Source organism: Falco biarmicus, chromosome Z (genome assembly GCF_023638135.1).
Source record: "Falco biarmicus isolate bFalBia1 chromosome Z, bFalBia1.pri, whole genome shotgun sequence".
Taxonomy (NCBI): domain Eukaryota; kingdom Metazoa; phylum Chordata; class Aves; order Falconiformes; family Falconidae; genus Falco; species Falco biarmicus.
Genome location: NC_079311.1, coordinates 27,716,117 through 27,731,902, shown reverse-complemented (window position 1 = coordinate 27,731,902; position 15,786 = coordinate 27,716,117). Strand labels below are relative to the sequence as shown.

The 15,786-nt window shown below is 39.0% G+C and overlaps 1 protein-coding gene across 1 annotated transcript; it reads right to left on the bottom strand.

Annotated features, from left to right (window-relative positions):
- Positions 1 to 2,283: 2,283 nt before the first annotated feature.
- NUDT12 (nudix hydrolase 12) lies at positions 2,284 to 15,220 on the bottom strand. Its single transcript, XM_056325114.1, has 7 exons — positions 14,950 to 15,220; positions 14,028 to 14,241; positions 10,255 to 10,850; positions 9,225 to 9,392; positions 6,786 to 6,899; positions 5,084 to 5,283; positions 2,284 to 3,781 (listed from the first exon to the last, which is right to left on the bottom strand). Exons 2-7 carry the CDS (start codon positions 14,231 to 14,233, stop codon positions 3,671 to 3,673), a joined length of 1,395 nt encoding a protein of 464 aa, XP_056181089.1. The 5' UTR covers positions 14,234 to 14,241; positions 14,950 to 15,220; the 3' UTR covers positions 2,284 to 3,670.
- Positions 15,221 to 15,786: the final 566 nt, after the last annotated feature.

The following is a 15,786-nucleotide window of genomic DNA, read 5'->3' as shown; positions in this document are numbered from 1 at the left end:
TTTTTTTTCCGTTGGACTTACCCACTTCTCTACTGTCAACCCCAGTCAGCAATGATATGCCGTATACAAATATCCTTCCAACCACTGAAGCAATAAAGGACTACTAGTTATTGAACTATTAACAACTAAAGCATGTAAAAAAAATAACAACTCAATTTACTGGTGCTTTACAAAATGTCAGCTTTGTGTGAAAAGCCTTAAATCAATCAGATTACTTAATTCAAATTAAAGATAAAAGAGGGAGCAATGTTGTTCTCTGTCTTGCTCCACTTCCTTTTCTATTTCTGTCTCCTAAGCTCAGAATCTGATTAGTATATTTAATTCCATGAAGCATCATGACTGGTCTACCTTTAATGAGCCCACTGACATCCACTCCTTCTTCCTTCACATGTTGTAGAATCCAAGATAATAATGTGACAATATTCCTATACAAACCACAAAATATAATGTTCATGCTATAATTATCAACATTGGAATTACTTTATTTTTCACATGTTTACACATAGTATAAAAGAAGTATTCTCATAGGGACCAATGCAAAGTTTGTAAAAATTTCAGAATTGGTATTGTAGTTACATGAGCTTACATAAGATGCCATTACATCACATGAGCCTATAGCTTGGTTAGTAGTATCAATTTTGTTTTACTTAAACATAAACCCATAATCTATTTTTCCCCATTATTACATTATATTTCTATTATTTGTAAATTATTATAATTTCAAAAACACATAAAATACAGAATATTTACAAATTATATATTGAATACAAGTTAATTCTCCGTAGTGTACATGCAAACTGGGAGAAAAGGCATCTCCAGGATTTTCTGCCTTGTAATGAGTACTCTGTAATGAGTAACTCTTTTTGCTCTGGTGCCATTGCAGAAGAAACAAAGATGACAGTGAGATCATTATTACAAACAGTGAACAAAACCTTTCTATCTTTAGTGGTTTAAGCAAAACTATTTTCTTAATGTACTGCATTAACTTAGTGGCAAGAAATTGCCTGCTTGCAAAGTTGCATTCTTTTGGATAAGCCAAGCAACTCAAACCTTATGGAGGTTTTGCCCTGACCATATTCCAGTCAGAACCACTACACTCTGTGTTTAATTGTTGCTAAATTTAATTTGGCACTTCTCTAAATTGCTCTAATTGCTAAAAACCTACAGCATTTGCCTCTTAAATTGGGTATTTAATAAGTAATCTGCAAACAATAACTATCTTCTAGCAAGCTTCTATACACAGACATCTTCAAACCAAAACTCAATCCTAAGACCTACGAACACATCAAATTAAGCAATTAAAAGCCAGGAAGAGTTTAAATAAAAAAAATTAAATTATCAAATTTGTATCCTTAAACAAGGGGTATTTTCACCTTCTTCGTGAATGGTTCATCTGCTGGGGAGGGAAAAAAGAAAAGAAAGCTTAAAAAGGACTGTTGGTTTAGCTTTTGAAAATGTGTGTGTATTTAAAATTGTTGCAACACCAGAAGATGTTAGAACTGAAAATCATTAAAATATCACTCTCAAACTGACAAGATTATTGAATTTTCTTTTTCATATACTCCCTTTCTGCTTGTTTCACGCAGTAAAATGAAATTTCTCAAATTATTTATTAGTATTATAATTGCAGATATAGATTGTTTATACACATTCTCAATTAAAAAAAAAAAAGATTCTTAACATCAGTGTTTGTTATGGATACTTTCTTCTGAGTTTCACAGTTACAAAGCCATCCCTATAGCGACCCAACATAATTTCCTACATGAAAAACTAGTAATAGGATGGGTCTTACACATGTATTTTTAGTTACCTCATTGTGACAAATTATTTATCATGCTACCTATATTTGCTCTTTGCTTCACCTCCCTTCTATCTGCTTTTTATTTCTTCATTGTTCATCTTTCTTAATGTGTAATCAACATAGTACTACTTAAAAATTCTTTCCATTGCTTAGCCACCACCACTGTTTGCATACTATCCGATGTTTCTCCTTTACTTGTGTGAACACCCTGCAGCCAGGCTTCCTTCTGTCTCACAATATTTTTTAAAAGATTAATTACACTGATAACATGTAGTCCTCCCTCCTTCTCATTTTCAGATGGCTCCACAGATACCCTGATTTTATTAATTTGTAGGTATAGCTGAAACATGGGAGAGAATGAAGCAATGTAATGATTTGTCAGCTGTTCCAAGTTTGTCAGAAATGCTTCTTGCTTTAAAGTTTGATACGCACTGCCTTAAAATAAACACACACTGGATGTAAAAAAAAAACAACAAAAACTATCAGGATTTGTAAAACATTTTTATTGATTCGAGTTTGCAGAGAATTTTGAAACAAATCTGCTATCATTCACTGATTAAAAATATATTGTAATTACTCTGAACAAACAAATCACCATATGGTAACAGGTTAACACTTATGACTATCATTGTCTTTAGGTCATATGCATTTCTTTTTATATCACTGCAATGACCGCAAAAATCACAGACTACTGAACCATTACATAATGACATTAATGATAAACCCAGTACATTTTTATAACCTTCCATTTTGAAAAAAAACTAAGTTAACATTTATTTCAATAACACAGTAAATTAAGGCACAAATCTGAACTGCATCATTAAACATATATAAGTAAGTACTTTAATTCATATATGGCTTTCCCAGCCTTATAACTGGGGTTAAGACATCTCTTTCAACTGTAAAACCATTAATAGCAATAATCATAATAATAATTTTGTTTTTATCTTATATAATTAATAGCAATAAAGTAACAATCTTAATGTGTCCATTTTCATAAAAGAACTCTGTACATGTTTTGAGATATTATGTCATGTTTAATTGATCTACTTTTCTCCTTCATTACTTTACAGTTCCATTTCTAATTATCAGAGAATGAAATAACTCACTGCCTAGAGTCATTTATTATCTTATAAAAATATTTACTATTTAGGCATTTGGGGATGGTTCTCCAATACCTTTTTCACAGACAGAGTATTATGTTACACCTTTAAATTAAGGCTGATGTACAATTGTGCAAGTGCAGGCCAAATCAGACTGGAGAAATAAATACTCTGCTTAGAGGGCTATTAATGTAAAAGACAGAAATACTACATAGTCACCACTTAAGTATGCTATTAGCGTAAAAATAACTGTTGTTGATAAGACTTTCAGCACTGAGTATTTTTATACTAGGCAGAATTTAAAGAATGGAGACAGGAAAAAAAAATGAGAAAGAAACAATTAAGACAAAATCGGAGGATGTAGATACAGAGTTCAAACAGCAGTCAAGGTTAGGCCTCTTAGTAATGCTGCAATTCCTTCCAGTGGGGGACAGGAAAGACCAAATCAAACATTAAGAGCATAACAGCAAAAGGATAATAAAATGATTCTAAAACAAAAAAGCAGTTTGTGCACAACAAGGTACCAATTTTACCAATTTGCTTCTTTCTTGTTTGGGATAATCACTGGGTTGTTGTCCAGCTCTAACTCATCTGAAACAAATCTACAAACGTTTGTGTAGTTTAGCTCAGGCACCAAAGGTTCAAACCAAAAGCTCAAAAATTCATGTGACTCCACATTTACTAGATAAACAATTCTTTATAATTTATTCCTAATTTAGCATTCTCAAGAAGAAGTAACTTAACTTAAAGAAATCTATTATTTGAACTAAAGATTAGCATTCATTCCAATCCAATGTTTTATCAACTGGTGTGCAATAGCTTGACGTGGTGGTACAAAGAACACACGCTTGTTTCCTTTAATGAGACTTTCCACGACCTGCAATAAACAGATTTTTTTCTTTAGACCTTGATATTGTAAACTATATGGAATCTAACATTGCATTGATGCAGAAATTATCTTACTATGATAATCCTAAAATTACTGTAGCTAGTAAAAAGCCACTATCAGATTTTGCAAGACAGATGCAGAGAAAAAAACACACAAGATTCTGTGTGAATTCTGACATTTTTGAGCTCCAACGTGCCCCAAGGACTACTTTCCCTTTTAATAAAACTGTGGAGACCACCTGTTAATGTATTCAAGGGTTTTGTGTGGCCTCTTTAAGGCAATGACCACCAGGTGGTGCCCTCCACTGTTCCATAAACTGCTTCCCCCCCCAATTCCCCGCATTTAACACATTTCCTTCTGTGTTGCATGTGTTTTACTGGTTTTCTGAAGCAGCTGCAAGCAACGTGGGAGTACACTTTTAGTTTAGTCCATTTCTGAAGTATATTTATTTCCAACTCTAGACCAACCTGTATGCGACTAGCTATATTCAGAACTGAGATTCATTTAAAATAAAGCTCTCAGTGTTGCCGGGATTACACTGAGATTGTAGGTGACTAACCTTGCCTTCAGGTTGACTTACAGAGTCAAAACACTCACAATTGCTAGGCAGCAGTACAGTGTTACTAGAAGTGTAGCTCTAAGTAGCCTGTGGAAAAACCCGGGAAGACTATGTTGTGTAAGCAATCTTTCCTTTTTTCAGTCGTGAACTTCAATCTCTCTGTTAAAGTATTTTTTTCCTCTTTTATTTGACTTTTTTTTTAAATAGTGAGGAAAGGCAAGTGTAGAATTTCCTATAAATGCATAGTGAACTGCATTCAGTGCCACAGTATTAATACTGTACTGCATGGAAACAAAAATGTTGAAATCACTGAATTCCCAGAGTTTTTAACTAAACCTCCCTTCTCCCAGGAAATTTGTTAGCATGGTTGTCTGGAGAAACTCAGACTATGAGTTCTACCAAATACTACTTCTGCCAAAATGAAAAGCACAGACTTGCTAAGGAAATGGGTTAAAATAACAGTAACAAGGATATTTGTCAAAAGGAAAAGGTGAAGGGCTAACTTGCAAAAACGTCAAAAAATGGGCTTGAAAGTGACTCAGAAATTACCATGAGTATCTGCCTTTCTCTGGTTGTGAGTAATCTACAATTAAAATATAACACAATTTTAGTATGATAAAATGGAGAGTATACATGGTCAACTTGCTGAAAAAAGCAAGTATCTATTGTATGCCAGAACCAATACAGTCACAGAATAATCAATACAAGAAGGAAATTAAATTGAACTTTACCTGTTCTTTAGTGAACCAGCGGGCATCCTCTATTTCATTCTTGTCAACTTTAATTTCTGTAGACACTGCAACAGCTAAGCAGCCAATCATCAGGGAGGAGGGCATTGGCCAAGGCTGACAAGAGACATACTGAACACGGCCAACTTTGACTCCAGCCTCCTCTTCTACTTCTCTTCGAACAGCATCTTCTATTGTTTCACCTAATCAAAAAGGGCAAAGAACAAGCAGCTGATGAAAATACTCCAAGCAATGATTACATCCTGTGCTTTGAAATGACTCAAAAGATGTGAAACTGCCCAAGACAATTGCCTATAGAGATCTAGTTCACAGATCAGGGCACAGATCTTAAGCACAAAATAGAGAAGTCTAACAAAGTAAAAAAAGCCAAAGCAAAATGGAACTTTGAAAATAAAGTATAATAATTTTTTCTCCATCATAATACTTCCTGAATTGATAATTTATCATAGATGCAGATTATTATTACCACACCTAAAACGTCAAAAATTGGGTAGGAAATACATTCATTGTTCCTTTAACTACTTTTGAAGTGCTGATCTGTTAATTTATAAATAGCATTGTGTCATTTTCAGTATGGTTGTAACAGCATGTAACACAATTTGAAAATCAGTATTTAAAATTACAATAGTAAGAAAATGGACACTTAGGAAGACTTGCACCCATTTCTGCACTGTATTATTCACTTTGCCTGACTCATTCTTCATTGTCTTAATAAATACAGACAATTCTCCAAACTTAAACTGCAATGAAAAGCTTTACTTCCACATTAATAGAAAACTGCTAGATGTATACATAGACTGTTGATGGTTATAGGCTTCCATATGCATGCTTGTACTGGGTTGTAACCACTGATTACAGGTTCATTAAAGCAGACAGTCCATGCATCAGACAGAAGTTTTAGTTCAGCTACATTCAGCTGATTAGAAGCTGATGATAAAATAAAGGACTCATAAATTTCAGTTTATGTACTTGAATTCGGTATCAGAAAGTAGTAAGGATGGCAGAAGAAAGAGTGAAGAAATAAACATCTTGAAGTCTTTCAAATGATACCCGAATAAATTTATTCATGCTGTCGCGGTATTTCACCACAGTTACCGAATGTAGTTATATACTATAATTTCACTAGTGGTTAAGATGTATACCCAATACAAGAATGTTTCACAAATAGTTCTGCAACTACCAATAATTGTAACTAATTCCAACCATTATTGCTGAATACCACTAGCAAAATATCTCTTTTACTTTTCTTTCTAAATGATCTAATTTCTGCTTATCTTCCACATAATCATTCAGGCCCTAGACACGTAAGCATAAAGTTAATGTAAAGTTAAGCCTAAGTTATACTTTAACTGTTATTTTTCCTATGGCTGAAGTTCCATGCTAAGCATCATCACAGAAGGGACCTTATATGTGTTTTAAAATATTTTTTCACTTAAATAGGTGATTTAAGAGTGCATGATGACAAAACTATGTTAAAATTATATTTACTTAAGTTGCTTTTTATCTTTTTTTATAAATTAGCTGCTGGAAAGTACAGGACAGGCATATTTATTATAACAACTTCCCTAACAGGAAGCAAAGATGTTTATTTATCATAACACTAAACATATTTCTATATTATTTTCAGTGTATAATACTGATAACTGAGAAAGACCATTTGGTAAGGGAAGATTAGATTACTCACCCGGTTCTACAAATCCAGCAAGACATGTAAACATTCCTGGGGGAAACCTCTTCTGCCTACCTAAAAGGCAGTGGTTTCCATCTGGATGGATGACTTGCATTATCACAACAGGATCTGTAAGGGACATGAATGGAATATATTTCCACATCCGAAAGACTAAAATCAGTAATAAATTTCAGCCTATTTGATACCAATGCATGTAAATACAAGTAAGATACCTTTAAGTGATGAAATCAGCATTGTGTAAGTGCCCAGAGCAAGTGCTATTTTATTTCACTTTGGGCTTTTTTCCCTGCAGGATATCTGTTTATTTTGTTTTGCAACTGTGGTGGTTTAACTCCAGCCAGCAACTTCGTATCATGTGGCAGCTAGCTCACTGATTTCCCCTCCCTCCCACCCTTCTGGTGGGATCGGGGGAATCAGAATAATAATAGTAATTGTAATGAAGAGGAGAGCGAGAGGAATAAAATCCAAAGGAAAACAAACCCAAGTGATTCACAGTGCAACTGCTCGCTACCCACTGACTGATACCCCTGAGCAGTGATCAGCAGCTCCTGGCCAACTACCCCCAGTTCATACACAGAGTATGACATTCTGTGGTATGGGATATCCCCTGGGCCAGGTGGGATCAGCTGTCCTGGCTCTGCTCCCTCCCAGCGTCTTGTGCACCCGTTCACTGGCACAGCATGGGAAACTGAAAAGCGCTTGACTTAGAGTAAGCACTACTTAACAACTAAAATATCTCTGTGTTATCAACATTACTCTTATACTAAAACCAAACCACAAGCTACTAAGAAGAAAATTAACTTTATCCCAGCTGAAACCAGGACACAACACAGAAGCAGTTTACTAGCCAAGGCTTGAAATGCAGGACATAAATTACCTGCAACCACAACACACAATTGGTTAAGACCATCAGAGCTGTTAAAGAGTATCAATACTAACCTACCTATGCATCCAGCAGACAGCAGTAATTTCTGCAGCAAAACCAATTTACCATCACTTCCTCTACACACACAGGTCTGAACAATGTATTTTATGACTGAAGTAGCAAAAAGCCAAATACTCTAGTCACAATCTAACTATTGACTGAATTTTCCACTTCTGACTTTGATGACTGTTTGCTATCAATCTCTGATATGATGTTGCACTTTCATCTACCTTCTCACCTCTGGTCATTTTATGTAACTTTTTCCTTCTTGCTCAGTATTTCCTCCTACTCACATAATTCTTTTTGTCATGGCTTTCTGCACACTGTTAATCTACGATCTTTCCCCCTTTTTTATCATTACCTAGCTCTTGAGCATCTCAACATTTTTTTATTAATTTTTTAAATCTACCTCTGCCTTTAAATATTTTTTCTCTTGCTATTGTTTTTCATGAGGTTTTTTTTGTCCAAAACACCTGCATTTTCTCTATGTGAAAAGGCTTGGTTCAGCCACCACTATAAACAACAACTTCAAAGATTGTCGTCCTGCTCAGATATCTGCCACATTTGTACATACAGTGTAGAACATGCAGTGTTGCCGTCTGTAAACTTTCTTCAGAAAAAGGCATCAGTAGTAAATGCCGATTCATCAATTTTTCCTATCTAATCCCATTCCTTCTCTGTTTGTTGTGTTCCAGACTATAAAGAAACGGCCACTAGTAGTTTAGCAAATTTCACTATAGTCCATAAGACAGAAGAATTTGGCAGAATTGCTTTGATTACTACAAAGATAGATCTACAGCATGTAAAAGAACATGAAATTCAAAACCACAACACAATACGACCTCCAGAAATACAACTGCAGAAGAGAGGACAGGGAAGGGGAAGAAAAGGTGATCAAAGAGTCACCAAATGGTCCAGGAAAAAAGGGTAAGTTTTTTTCTCCCCCTTCCTTGTTTTCCTATCAATAACGTAATACACTTCCTTTACAACACGTGAACAAAAGGAGCTATATAAACCTGTCTGTACAAGCTCGTATTCTGAGTAGAAATAGGCCTGGCAGTTAAGTGTCTGACAACAAATAGTGAAAGCCAGTGAAGACAGCCAATCAAAGTGGCCCTACAGGAAAATGAGCACTGCATCAGAAATTTGATACAGGGCCAAGCTATTTCAAGCTCTGACAGCTTGCAGAATCTAAGAGAACAATATGCAGGAGGTGTGTGGTGGTATTGTTAGTATCTCATTTATGTTGTTGGAACTTCTAATTGATATTGGTCCATTGCAATAAAGATTGGTATTGTCACAGTGACTTTGTTACATATTACTGCAAAAAATAGAAACCTCAAATGCTCAGTCCTAACCAGAGCTAAGACACACATACTCTGGGGAAAGGCAAGTATGTAAAAGCTGGATCAGAACCAAGCAGCTGGAATAACTAAAAAGACTGATTTACATGTATATAACAGTATAAGCAAGCCACTTTTTATAAGTTTACCCTACAATATTCTCACCAACTCTTGGATATGATGTGTTGTGAACACCCTGGAGACTGGGACAATCTTCTTTTAAGCAAGTTTTCTTGTAACCCCCTTCTTCAATCTTGGTTGCACTCCCACATGTTGGGCAGAATCGGTAGTGGATGTGCCATGCTAGAACAGATCTAGCCTGGGCTACTACCCCTTTAAAAGAATACATTGCAAATACACAAAATCAAATACTAACACATGTAAGCTTTTAACAGTAGAAAAAGCAACTAATAAAGTTTAACATACAAGTAAGACTATGGCTGAACTGTAATCTACAAGAGAAGTTGAGCAATGTGAGTTGTTCAGATCTTCTTTGTAGCACAGCACATACAACAGAACACAGTTCTGTACAGCTACAGACCAATTTATGCGTTCAGAAACAAATTTGTCTGGATCAGTATCTCCTGTTTCTCACAAAAGTTACTTTGTCTGGACAAAGTGCCAGATTATATATCACACCTTTATGACTCATTGTTCCATTTAAACTTCCAAGCGCAAGTTAAGCTTGCTCTTTATCTTTCTGTAAAAGCAAAAGTGTTACAACAGCAGTTGCTAACACCATGACCATAAAGACATTCATTCACTTTGGGATCCTGACTTTACAAAGCTTGCTCACACTGTTTCCTTCTCAGATAAGTATCCAACACATTCTTATTAAGGACTTAGTTTAATTTCTTGTAATGAAAACTCAGTAATATTTTTTTTGTTCATTTTGGAACATTAATGCACATCAATTAATATTTAAATAGTATTATTTAGAAAACCATGATGATCAATAGATTTTGCAGTCTAATAATTACCATTTCAGATGTTTGCCCTTTGCAACTGCATGTGTTCTTACATGCAAAATTCTTCACAAAACCACTGACAAGCTTTTAAAATAAAAATACTTGTAAATCCACTGAAAATACCTGACTCCTTAGCAGTGGTTTGTCCTTGCATTACATGTCAGTGAATCCCAAAGCATATCTTTCTGATTACACATTTGATAACTGCTGCATTTTATGCATCTTACCAGCTTCTTTTTCAGGTAGCTGCAGTAGTGCTGGCATTGGTGGGTCAAGAAAGTAACAGTCCTTATGCTTCTGTTTAATTTTCTCAGCAGACACAGAATCTATGCTAAGAGCAAACCAAGCAACTAAGCCATCCTCTTCACCTTCTTGTACAACTCTTCCATTGTAAGCAGCCAGCAGGTTCATGTGGACCTGAAGTTCAACTCCAAGAAAAATCAAGGTGCCTTCTTCAGATTGATTCATGCACTGCTCCACATCCTTGTGGTACAGCCTGCAGAGCTTTATCTCTGGCTGCTGGGAGCTCTCTGCTCCTCCATTCCAAGTAACCAAAGGACTTAGATTTGAGAAAAGGATGTACACTGTCATTGGATGGCTTTGTTTTTTGCTTAGCCACTTGGAATCTGTTCTTTTATCGCTCCTTCTGTCCAGAAGTGTCAAGCCAAAATAATTTTCATATTCTTTCACTTCATTTGAAAAAAAATCAGAGCTTTGCCCACCCTTCACATTAGCCAACAGATTAGCTATGTGCTTGTATCCCCAAAATTTAGCAATGTCCAGAGCTGTCTGCCTTGATTTATTAATAATGGACATGTCACACCTACAGAAACAGAAAGGAACAGTGGTTATCAGGGTAAATACATTTAGGAAGAGTCCTGATGCTGTTATTCTTACTCACAGCATACACACATAATACTGTTAAGGTGCAAAAACTTTTAGACACTGTCTCTACTGGGACACTGTTTAGCCTAAATACTTAGCATTATGGTATTGAAAAGTAATCATACTTCATTTTCTTTTGCTAAGGCTAGATTCCATATTTTTGTTGATGCACTCTAGATTATCACTTAACAAGGTTCATGCAGTACTACAACAGCAATGAAATAATTAAAATCCCACATTAAAAAAAAAAAAAAAAGCTCATTTACAGATAGAACTTTGAAAGCCAGGCTACAGGTAACTTCTGAATAACCAGTAACAAAAAAACCCACCACATTCAACTAGCATTACCTTCTGGAAGCTAGTGAAAGCAGCATCAAAACATTTAACATAAAATATTTACCACTGAGTAAGAATCAAGAACGCAGCCTCTGCTTAGTGAGAGAAGTAGCACCCTTACAACTGCAGCGCTGGTCCCTGTATGGATCTCTTTGTTACTGCAATGTTGCAAGATGACACAGATGAAGAAATATTGCCTCATGATATATATTTAAATATTAAACAACAATTAAATATAAAACAACAATAGAAATATCTGAAATAAATTGGGATTGACTGGGAGGTGAAAATGCACTTTTTTGGGGGTCAATTTTAACTCAAGTGGGTAAGTAAAACAGAAATTTCACTGTAAACTACAAATTGTACAGTAGATGTGGGGCCAGACTCACCAGTTTATAAAACGGAAGATGCCAGTATATTCATGCTGCTGATACACAGGTAACTAACTGTACTGCAGGCAAGACTGCTCTGACTTGTGCTTTTTTATTAACCTCAGTAGTTTTTCAGAGAGTTTATTTCAGAAAAGCGTTCAAAACTTAATTTATAAGTTTTTGTTGCTAAAGAAAATACTGTTGCCCATTTATCTTTAAAGATTAAGTCTACTTCAGTCAAAATCTTGCCTAATTTCCTACTTAATTCCCTACCTCAGCCATGAATTTTATTCTGATTTTGTCTTCCCTGTTCTACCTGCTCAGGTACATGCAGACTGTGATCAGGCTGCTGTTCAGTGTCCACAACAGTGGCCTTCACTCTTCTCTAAGACATTGTTCTCCAGTCTACAAACATCTCGTGTACCTTGTCTCAAACATGGATGAATATAAATTGATTAGCTTTCCAGGACTAGTCTTTGGAATGTTACATAATATTACCTTCACAGATATTGATGCTTATGTATCCAGCAATTTTATTTGTCCAAATGATTACTATGACAAACATAAACTAGAATGAGACCAACAAGGCCACAGTATCACCTCAGGATAATTATATATATTAGGATTACCTAATATATATAATCCCTGAAGAGATTTACCTAATTACCTAAGAGAACAACCCTGAAAAGGGCGTTTACAAGCATATAGTCACTCTTTTTTTAGACCAAACATAACTTAAAAAAGCCTTTTATCTTACTTAGCGAACAGGTAAACTCCCCAAAATCTCAAAAGATTCCTCAATACACATATGATTTCAGCCCACAAAATCTGACACAGAGATCCTACTCTACATGCTGGAATGCACTGACTGATTACAATGCAAAACAATGGCTCATCTGATGCTCCATGCTGAGTCCCAGGAGAGGGCAGAGCACGTAGGTAGGACTGAAAAACAAACTAAACCACTTGTGGGATGTTCACTGGAGGTTCTGGAATGCTGTGCCTGAGGTTACTCATAACCACAGAATGCACTCAGCCTGCTTGGTTCTGTAATTAGCAATGCAGAAAGTAACAAACTGGGCTTGATTAATATAGAACTCAGTTGAACTGTAACACTTGACTCATCTTTTATACTGAAATGTTTTCCATTTGAAATATGGATCCTGACTTTATTTAGGCTTTGGAAAAATCTTCTTTGGGGTCTCAAGGAGAACATTGAAGCATTCTTTGCTTTTCTCAGTGCCTTGAAAAACTAGGACTACAACAGTTGACTTGAAGACAGACAAAAAATATGACAGCAAGTTTCTGACAAGCAATGAACATGCTTGGTGACATGCTGACTGAAGAAAATGTGACAGCTCAAGGAGGAAGGGGGAAGTGAATTGTCCAAAAAATAAGACAAATTAAATTCATAGAATCATTTAGGTCGGAAAAGACCTCTGAGATCAAATCCAACTGCTAACCCCCAACTGCCAAGTCCATCACTAAACCACATCCCTAAGCATCGCATTTACACCTTTTTTAAAGGCCTCCAGGGATGGTGACTCCACCATCTCCCTGGGCAGCCTGTTCCAATGCTTCACCACCCTTTCAGTGAAGAAGTTTTTCCTAATATCCAATCTAAACCTCCCCTGGTGCAACTTGAGGCTGTTTCCTCTCATCCTGTTGCTAGTTACCTGGGAGAAGAGACCAACCCCATCTGCCTCCTGCCAGGGAGTTGTGGAGAGCAGTAAGGGCCCCCCTGAGCCTCCTCTTCTCCAGACAAAACAACTCCAGTTCCCTCAGCTGCTCCTCATAAAACTTGTTCTCCAGACCCTTCACCAGCTTTTTGCCCATCTCTGAACATGCTCCAGCACCTCTACAGCCCTCCTGAAGTGAGAGGCCCAAAACTGAACACAGGATTTGAGGTGCAGCCTCACCAGTGCTCATCAATCAGTAACTTTGGTAAAGGTGTGCCTGTCATGTCCTACTTAACAGCCGGCACATCAGCAAACATTCTGCACTGTAATGTAGATACAAGTGGATTACAAATAAAGTTTAGAGAATAAGGCTAAGTGAAACAATCAGATGTACTATATTTATACTCAGTACAGTGGTTGGAATGGGATACAAAATTTCTTCTATTCTGCTGGTCTCTGTGAGAAGTGACAATGTATCCGTAAAGTCATATGAAAGGAATAATTTCAAAGATGCTCAGAACTTCTGAAGAGTTTCTTAGCAAACATGGAAAGCATGATGCAGCAGCAGAACCCAGTTATAAACAGACACAAGATTATATCTTTCTGTGTTTTAACCCTGAAAATATTGACACTATCTGTCAGGTGAATTTACTTTTCTGAGATCAAGCTGAAACAGGCAGGAAATTATTCTGGTTAGAGCTCTTTCATGCGATCTGTGGAACAGCTTACCCTTTCTCTAGAAGAATCTGCACAACCTCAAGGTGTCCATTTCTGGCACCATACATCAGGGCTGTCCAGCCGTTATCTGCAGCTGCATTGATAAGTGTTGGGGAACGACTGAGCAATGCTTTCAGCTTGACCACATCGCCAACAGCAGCGAAGTCATGCAGCTGGGAAACCATGCTCTGTCGGAGGTCCTTGTCAAAGTCTGTCATTGTGTCAGCTAAGCGGAAAAGAGAAAACAAAAATGCCTGAAAACATATACACCATTTGCAAAAGGCATTAAGTAAGAGAATTAAGTTTAATGGTGTGCAGACAACCAACACTATCAAGGAAAGTACGGCCACAACAGCAAAATACTGGCAATTAGCGGAACATTGTTACTCCCAACTGAACCCTAGCCCCACAAGTCTCCAAACGCAGCTGAATTTTATCCGAACACCCAAGACTAATTTTAAAGAGGCTTATGCAGTGAAAAGGTTGTGCTAGGCACAGATGCTACTCTGAACGGGAAAACCACGCTCCAGGCTTTCAACGGCGACACACACAGGGCAGGACAGCGCGAAGCCCCGCTCCCCGAACGGGCTCCCGGGCGCTTCGGCAACAAGTAACCGCAGGAGGGCGAGTCCCCGGCGGCTACAAGCTACTTCAGCCACCACTGTCTCGTCGCCGGCGGCCGCCTGCCCCCCGCCCCGGGCCAGGGCCGCCGGCACCGCCGCTGGCACCCGGCGCAGCGCAAGGGCTGCGAGCGCCCCTCAGAGCCGGGCCCGCACCAAGCCGCTGCCTCGCGTGCGCACACCGCCCAGCCGGCGCGGCAGGCCCGCAGCCACCCGTCCGCGGGGCGCCGCGTCTGTGCGGGCAGCGGCGGGCACGGGCGGGGCCGCGCGCCTGGCCGGCGGCGCTGTGCCGGCTCCCCGGGGCGCCCCGTTACCTGAGCGGCCGCGGCCGACGCGCGGAGCCGCGCGCGCGTCAGGGGGTGTGTGCCGGCGCCGCTCCGCCCCGCGGCCGCCGCGGCCCGGCGTAGGGGGGCGGGACGCGAGCGGTGCGCGGGGCGAGCGGTACGCGGCGGGGGCGCCGGGCCGGGCCGGGCCTGCCGCGGGGCTGGGCTGCGCGCCGTGCGTAGCGCCCGGCCCTTGCGGTGACTGTCGGCCCGCGAGCGGGCAGCGGCGAGCTACCGCCGGTGCGAATCGGCAGCCATTAGCTGGGCGCTGCTGCCGGCGCGGCCACCTTGCTGGACAGGTTCGGGGCAGGCGGCCATTTTGTTTTTCAGGCAGGAAACGGTGCGGTTCTAAAACCGGGTCAGACGGAGTGGTGGCTTGGCTTCGCTGCACGGGTGGGAGGCGGAGCCGGGCAGCGGTAGCAAATGCAGGTACTGGTGGGTAAAAGTGGAACAGAAGCGGCGTCGTGGCAGGGGAGAAGACTTAGCGCGGAAGCTGGAATGATTGTACGTGCCAGGAGGTGGTTCCAATAAAAGCGTGTTGGGCTAAGAAATGCTTGGGGAAGTCAAGGCCACACCTGCAAGTTAACGCGGGAGTGTTGTTCGGTGCACTTGCCTCTGGCGAGTACCTAACGAGATTTTTAACAAAAACTAAAAGATATTGCCCGTGGCTCAGTATGCAGTAAGTCAGTTTTCACACACTTGGGGAGACATTTCTTATTCATTTCAGGTTTCCACAAAGCTGGGGGCTAGGTGCTAGTCCACAATGCAAGCACTGCCCCCACCCCCACCTCCCCTGCCCCGTAAAGGACATTCGATGATACATTTATA